The sequence below is a fragment of the Nannospalax galili genome, unplaced genomic scaffold, assembly GCF_000622305.1.
Source record: "Nannospalax galili isolate Female #2095 unplaced genomic scaffold, S.galili_v1.0 scaffold598, whole genome shotgun sequence".
Classification (NCBI taxonomy): Eukaryota; Metazoa; Chordata; class Mammalia; order Rodentia; family Spalacidae; genus Nannospalax; species Nannospalax galili.
Genome location: NW_008342423.1, coordinates 579431 through 586971, shown reverse-complemented (window position 1 = coordinate 586971; position 7541 = coordinate 579431). Strand labels below are relative to the sequence as shown.

General features: G+C 43.1%; 1 protein-coding gene across 1 annotated transcript in view; it reads left to right on the top strand.

Moving 5' to 3' along the window:
• Window positions 1-7541, top strand: part of Pigx (phosphatidylinositol glycan anchor biosynthesis class X) — a 32190-nt gene extending 24649 nt beyond the window's left edge. The window contains exon 7 of the mRNA XM_029566172.1: window positions 7331-7541. Coding sequence (XP_029422032.1) covers window positions 7331-7474 — 144 coding nt within the window. The 3' untranslated portion in view covers window positions 7475-7541. The remainder of the gene's footprint in view (window positions 1-7330) is intronic.

The window sequence follows — 7541 nt, the reverse complement described above, 5'->3', positions numbered from 1 at the left end:
TAAAGGGAAAGAATGAGCTCAAGAGAGGTAGGACCATAGGAGAAGGGTATTAGTAATGGAGAAAGGGAGGAAATGGGGGCACCTTAAGAGGGAAAACCATGCTGGAGGGGTGAGACAATGTGAGAGATAAACAATACCTAACTAGTTTTGAAAACCAGAGAGAACCATATTACTCCTACAACCTACTAACAAATTATACATAGCAGATCAAGAAATATATGTCTAGTTAAGGTTTATCTGAGAACAACTGGTCTTTCCCCAAGATTTATCTACATGACACACAGTAATTAAAAATACCAGACTGGTGGAACTAAGCTTCTTCAGTGTTTAACAGACATACGTTGAGGTCTATAATAATTTGGTCTGAGGGACATAAGGGACACTTTTTGCTCCTTGCCCTCCTAGGTCTACTAGTTCCAAGGGACTATGAGCATCTCTCAAAATGTCCTATAATGGTGGTGGGTCACCTGTCCTCCTGATCAAGGAGGCTGAGATCCCACCAGATGGACTTGAACCACTGTCCAGTCTACAAAGAGGAGGGTCAACACAGAGGAATCATTTCCTCCATGCTTCCAAGCGAAGCCAACCACGGTCGAGAGAGACCTTTGACTTATCTTCACATAGGGGGAACTGGTAAAAGAAAGGAACCAGGGGCTCCTCCGAAGCCCATGTGACCCCTGAGGAACAGATCCTCAAACGACCTTAAGAGTAAAAACAAATCCGTTTATTTGGACCAACTGTATGGCCTTAAACACCCAAAAGGAAAGTATAACCATAGATTAAAGGGGCCAACATAATTTCTTAAGAGTCCATATGCATAGCTAAAGGCTATATAACAAGCAACAATGTCAGACAGGCGATACCTTCTTTTGAGTTGTTGGCCAAGGTGGGACTCCGGACTCCCAGATAATAACCCAGCATAGAACTGGGAAATTGAACAGCAGACCCCAATCTTATCCAAAGGAATATAGACAACTGATTACCGCTAGATGAAGAACAGCTGACCCTCCTAAAACTCTACATAGGGCAGGGATATCAGAGTATAAGGGCTCTAGTTGGGGGAGGGAGGCTATGGGACAGTGCTATCTGTGAAGTGGATGTACAAATAAATAAAAAACTTGTGAGTTCACTTAATGTAATTTTAAGAGGTCTTAAAACCAAGCACTTTAGATTTTTTTTTCTGTATATATTTCTTCTTTATAAAGGCCAGAAAAATATGTATTAGGCCATTAATTAGATGGTGTTCTATGCTAAAATTTGTTGAACACACTCATTAAAAAAGTTAATTTATTTGACAGTACTGGAGATTGAACTTAGAGCCACATGAAAACTTCTATGCCAGGCACACACACTACCACTGAGCTGTAGGCACACCTCTTTTCTTTCTTTTTTTTTTTTTTTAAGGGTTTATGGCAATGTTTATTCCTTTAAGAGAGTCTATGAATATTTAATATTTGATGATCATACATCACTGAGGCTTTTGAAGGTATTTTCTTAATCAGCCCTTTAGAAATTTGCAATGATTGGGGCTGGAAAGATTGGCTCAGCGGTTAAGAGCCCTGACTGTTCTTGCAGAGGAAGGACCCAGGTTCGATTCTGAGCACCCACATAGTGGCTACAAACTGTCCTTAATTCCAGTTCCTTTCCAGTTTGATTCCCAGCACCCACATGGTGGCTGTGAACCGGCCTTAACTCCGAAGCCCTCTTCTGACCTCCTTGGCCTTGCACAATACGGGTGCACTCCCATACATGCAGGCAATACACTCATTCACATAAAGTAAAAATAATAAATATTTTTTAAAAATTTAAAAAGAAATTTGTACTGATTTTAATGCCTCATTATCAACCTTGCTAATGTTTCTACCACCTTCTGTGTCATGATTTTCTTTTTTGTTTGTTTGCTTTTTGGGTTTTTTTTCTTCAGTGTTTTTGAGACAGGGTCTCCCTGTAGCCGCAGCTGGCCTGGAACTCACTACGTAGACCAGGCTGGCCTCGAACTCACAGAGATCCGCCTGCCTCTGCCTCCCAAGTGCCGGGACTACAGGCGTGCACCACCATGCCCGGCTATTTTCTTACTGATGAAAACCCATTTATTAGGCAAGCAATCCAAAGGTCCAGCTTAGGACACATTCTCACTGAGCTTCTGTTTTGTTTTGTTTTGTTTTTAGACACATTCTCATTCTATAACCCAGTCCAGGATAGAACTTTGTAGTTCCCTCTGGCCTTGAACTCAGTAGTCCTCTGACCTCAGCCTCCGAAGTGCTAGGATTACAGGCATGTGCTACCATGCCAGACAGAATATTTTTTTTTGTTTTTGTCTTTTTGAAGCAGGGTCCCCCTGTAGCTCCAGCTGTCCTGGAACTCACTATGTATACCAGGCTGGCCTTGAACTCACAGAGATCCACCTGCCTCTGCCTCCTAAGTGCTGGGACTACAGGCGTGTGCCACCACGCCCGGCTTAGAAATCTATTTTTTGAGATGTGGTCTTCATGTTTTCCAACCTGGCCTTGAACTCACTGTGCAACCAAGAATAACCTTGAACTTCAGATCCACTGCTCTAGAACTCCAGAGTGCTAGGATTCCAGGAATGCAACACAACAATATACACCTGGTTTATGTGGTGCTAGTGCTAAGGATGAAACTTGGGACTTCATGCATGCTAGACAAGCAGTCTATCAACTGAGCTCTATCCTCAGCACAAAAGATTTATTATTATTATTTTTTGGTCTTTTTGAGACAGGTTCTCTCTATAGCCCCAGCTGTCCTGGAACTCACTTTGTAGACCAGGCTGGCCTTGAACTCACAGAGATCCGCCTGCCCCTGCCTCCCAAGTGTTGGGATTAAAGGCATGCGCCACCACGCCCGGCTTTTATTATTTTTATTTTATGTGTATGCATGTATTGCCTGCATGTAGATAAGTGCACCCATGTTGTGCAATGCCTACAGAGGTCAGAAGAGGCTGTTGGAGCCCCTGGAACTGGAGTTATGGACAGTTGTTAGCTGCCATGTAGGTGCTGGGATTCAAACCCGGTTCTTCTGTAAGAACAAGTGTTCTTAACCGCTGAGCCATCTCTCCAACCCCAAGATTTATTTTTAAACCATAAAATTTCCCAGGATTTCTAAGCCGGGTGTGGTGGTGCACACCTTTAGTTCCAGCACTGGGGAGGCAGAGGCAGGCGAATCTAATAGTTCAAGGCCAGCCTGGTCTACATAGCGAATTTCAGGCCAGTTAGAGCTACAGGGAGACCTTGTTTCAAAAAAGACCAAAAAAAAAAATTGCAGGATTTCTGAAAATTCAGACTCTTCATCTTCAAAACCAAACAGAAAATAGAAATTAAGCTGAATAAAGGAGAATATCTGCATTGCTAGCCATAAAAAGACTACATTAAGTTGTATGATTTGTGAATAACAGATTTGTAAAAGCTATTTTGGCTGGATGTAATTGTATAATGCCTATAATCTCAGCACTTGGGAAGTTGGAACAGAGGGGTCAAAGTGAGTTTGAGACCAGCCTGAGGAACATAGTGAGACCTCTCTAAAGAGACTCAAAAACTCAATCCCAGCACTTGGGAGGCAGAGGCAGGTGAATCTCTGGGTTCAAGGCCAGCCTGGTGTACATAGCAAGTTCCAGGTCAGCTGGGGCTACAGGTAGACCCTGCCCAGAAAAAAAAAAAAAAAAACAACCCTGAAAAACAAAAATCATTTGGTTCAAGAAAACTACAAAACATGAATAAAGGCTTTATTTTTATTGCTATTTTAATGTTTCTCTTCTAAGATTCAACTTGGAGAGAATTTATTGTAATGTGAAACATAGGAAGAGGAAGTAAATTTGTATTGATTACAGACATTACGTTAGAATATAGCTGTGTGTGTGTGTAGTGTATGTATGTGTGTGCCAATATGTATACCCCTGTGAATGTGTAGAGGAAGACACTGGGTGTGCTGCACTATCACTGTCTGCTTTTTTCCCTTGAGATAGGGTCTCTCACCAAACATGGGGTAAGGTTAACAACCTGCAAGCCCCTGCAATCCTCCTGTCTCCATCCGTCATAGCATAAGGGTTACAGGGACCAGCGTACCCATGCTTTATAAGATTTTTTTTATTCATGTGTATGTTTACACATGTGAGTGCATGTGTATGTTTACACATGTAAGTGCACATGTATGTTGGTACCCTTGGAGGCCAGGAGAGGGTGATCCCTTAGAGCTGGAGTTATAAGTGGTTGTGAACTGCCCTACATAGGTGAACAAAACTTAGGTCCTTTGCAAGAGCAGCAAGCTCTCTTAACTGCAGAGCTGTCTCACCAGAATCCACCCCCACCTTTTTTTTTAGGAAAGTTCTCACTATGCAACCCTGGCTGGCCTGGAACTCTCTATGTAGACCAGACTGGCCTTGAACTCATGGAAATCTATGTGCTCCTGCTTTGTGAGTACTGAGATTAAAGATATGCGCTACCACACTCAGCATGCTTGGCTTTTTGTATGGGCCTTGGGGATTTGAATCCATCATGCTTGCACAGCAATATTTTTTAGGAAAGTTCTCACTATGCAACCCTGGCTGGCCTGGAACTCTCTATGTAGACCAGACTGGCCTTGAACTCATGGAAATCTATGTGCTCCTGCTTTGTGAGTACTGAGATTAAAGATATGCGCTACCACACTCAGCATGCTTGGCTTTTTGTATGGGCCTTGGGGATTTGAATCCATCATGCTTGCACAGCAAGCAGTTTTACCCCTGCTGAGCAATACCCAGGATCTACATGATGGAAGGAGAGAACCAGCTCCTGTAAGTTGTCCTCTGACTGTCACACGCATGTAGTGGCACACATGCACCACACATGTATATACACGTACACCAAAATATATAAAAAGAAATTTCTCTGTACAGGACAGGCATGGTGGCTCATGCCTGCAATCCTAGCACTTGGACGGTAGAGGTAGGAAAATCAGGAACATAAGACTATCCTTGGCTACAAGTGAGCTCAAGACCAGCTTAGGCTACATGAGACCTTGTCTCAGATAAACCAAAACTAAAATAAGACAAAAAGTACATTCTTTGTATTTTTTTTTTAAAAAGGTGAAAAAGGGGACTGAGGATGTAGGTTACTGGTAGAGTACTTGCCTAGCATGTGCAAGACCCTGGGTTCAATCCCCAGCATAGAAAAAAAATTTTTTTAAAAAGGAGAAAAAGGCCAAGCCTGATGATGGCACATGCCTGTAATCCCATTATTCAGGAGTTTAAAGCAGCAGGAATGTGAGTTCCAGGTCAGTCTGAGTGGGATAGTGAGCTCTAGGTTAGCCTGTGCAAGACCCCAACTCTCTTTTCCTCTTAATAATTCATTTTATTGCTGGGCATGGTGGCACACGCCTTTGATCCCAGCATTTGGGAGGTAGAGGCAGGCCAGTCTCTGGGAGTTCAAGGCCAGCCTGGTCTACGTAGTGAGTTCCAGGCTAGCTGGGGCTACAGGGAGACCCTGTCTCAAAAAGACCAAAAAAAAAATGTTTTTTTTTTAAAATTAGTATTGGAGTGTGTGTGTGTGTGTGTGTGTGTGTGTGTGTGTGTGTGTACAACCTTTGGGAATTGGCACTCTTCTTCTACCCAGGGTTCCTTTCACTGTGGGTTCTAGGGATCAAATTCCGATCATCAGGCCTGCATGGCAAATACTTTCACCCACTGAGCTATCTCACCTACCTAAGACCCTGTCTCATAAAAAAAAAAAATAGTAGAGAAAGTCAGAATGAATATGAAATTATGAATTATGAGAATCATAAGATGTACATTCTATTTTTAAAAAAATATTTTCTTTATTTTTTGTGTTATGAGCGTATTGCTGCATGTATATAAGTGTACTTGTGTCGTGCAGTGCCCTCAGAGGTCAGGAGATGGTGTCGGATCCCCTGGAACTGGCGTTATGGACACCACATGGGTGCTGGGATTTGAACCCTGGTCTTCTGCAAGAGCAGCCAGTGTTCTTAACTGCTGAGCCATCTCTCCAGCCCTGATATGTGCATTTTAAATGACTAATTTTCTTTTTCTTTTTGAGTGCTTTTTGTTTTTTGTTTTGGTTTTTGGTTTTTGTCTTTTTGAGACAGAGTCTCCCTGTAGCCCCAGCTGTCCTGGAACTCACTATGTAGACCAGGCTGGCCTTGAACTCACAGAGATCCAGATCCGCCTGCCTCAGCCTCCCAAGTACGGGGATTAAAGGCATGCCCCACTACCCCCAACCTTCTTTTTTAGTGCTTTTTATTCTTTGAAAGTTTCATTTATGCAGTGTATATCGATCCACCACTACCTCCTTTCAACTTCCTCTAATGCTTCCCACCCTGTTTCTCTCACAACCCTCCCCCTCCCCTTTTTGGTCTTTCTGAGACATGGTCTCCCTATCTCCCTATAGCCTTAGCTGGCCTGGAACTTGCTCATGTAGTCCAGACTGGCCTTGAACTCATAGACATCTGCCTGCCCCTGCCTGTGGAGTACTGGGATTAAAGGCATGTGCAACCATGCCCCAGTCATCTCTCTCTCTCTAAAAATTTATTATTTTATTTATTTTTTGCACCCGTGTCATGCAGTGCCATGGAGGTCAGAAGAGAGCTTTGGATTCCCCGGGAACTGGAGTTAAGGATGGCTCATAGCCGCCATGTGGGTGCTGGGAATTGAACCCAGGTCCACTGCAAGAGCAGTCAGTGCCCTTAACTGCTGAGCCATCTCTCCAGCTCCCCGCCCCCTTTTTCGGTCTTTTTGAGACAGTGTCTCCCTGTAGCCCCAGCTAGCTTTCCTAGAACTCACCAAGTAAACCAGGCTGGCCTTGAACTCACAGAGATCCACCTGCCTCTGCCTCCCAAGTGCTGGGATTAAAGGCATAGACCACCACACCTGCTGTCTCTTTTTAAAAAATTATTATTAATAACCCACAGAGTGTAGTTAGTGCTGCTTGTATACACATGAGTATGGGGCTATCTACTGGAGCATGAGCAACCTACCAGTGGTCATATTCCCAAAGGTATATGACTCTCCCTCCCTTAGTAACATCAGCTGCCAGTAGCTCCCTCCATTAGCATTGGGGCCTTAGAATTTTGGCTGGCTTGATCATGTACAGGTCTTATGCATGTAATACCAGCTGCTGTGAATTGATGTGTACAATAGTCATGTCATGTCCAGAAGTCTGCATTTGACAGCTCTCCTCTGTGTCCTTTGGCTCATAAACATTCCATCTTCGCATCTGCAAAGTTTTCTGAGCCTTGGATGGTGGGAGGTTGATATAGGTACCCATCCACAGCTGAGTACTCAGTTATTAAATATCTTTAATTTTCTATTCCCCTCTTTCCACAGATACTTAAGAATTTGACCCTACAGGTTCCAGTGGGACTGACTATACACACCTCTTTAGTATGTTCTGTGACTCTGCTCATTACAGTCTTGTGTTCTACTTTGATTCTTGTAGCTGTTTTCAAATATGGCCATTTTTCCCTGTAAGTTTTATACCATTAAATGTTATCTATAAAATTAATAAATAAGACCTATTCATTTGTGATGAGAAGTG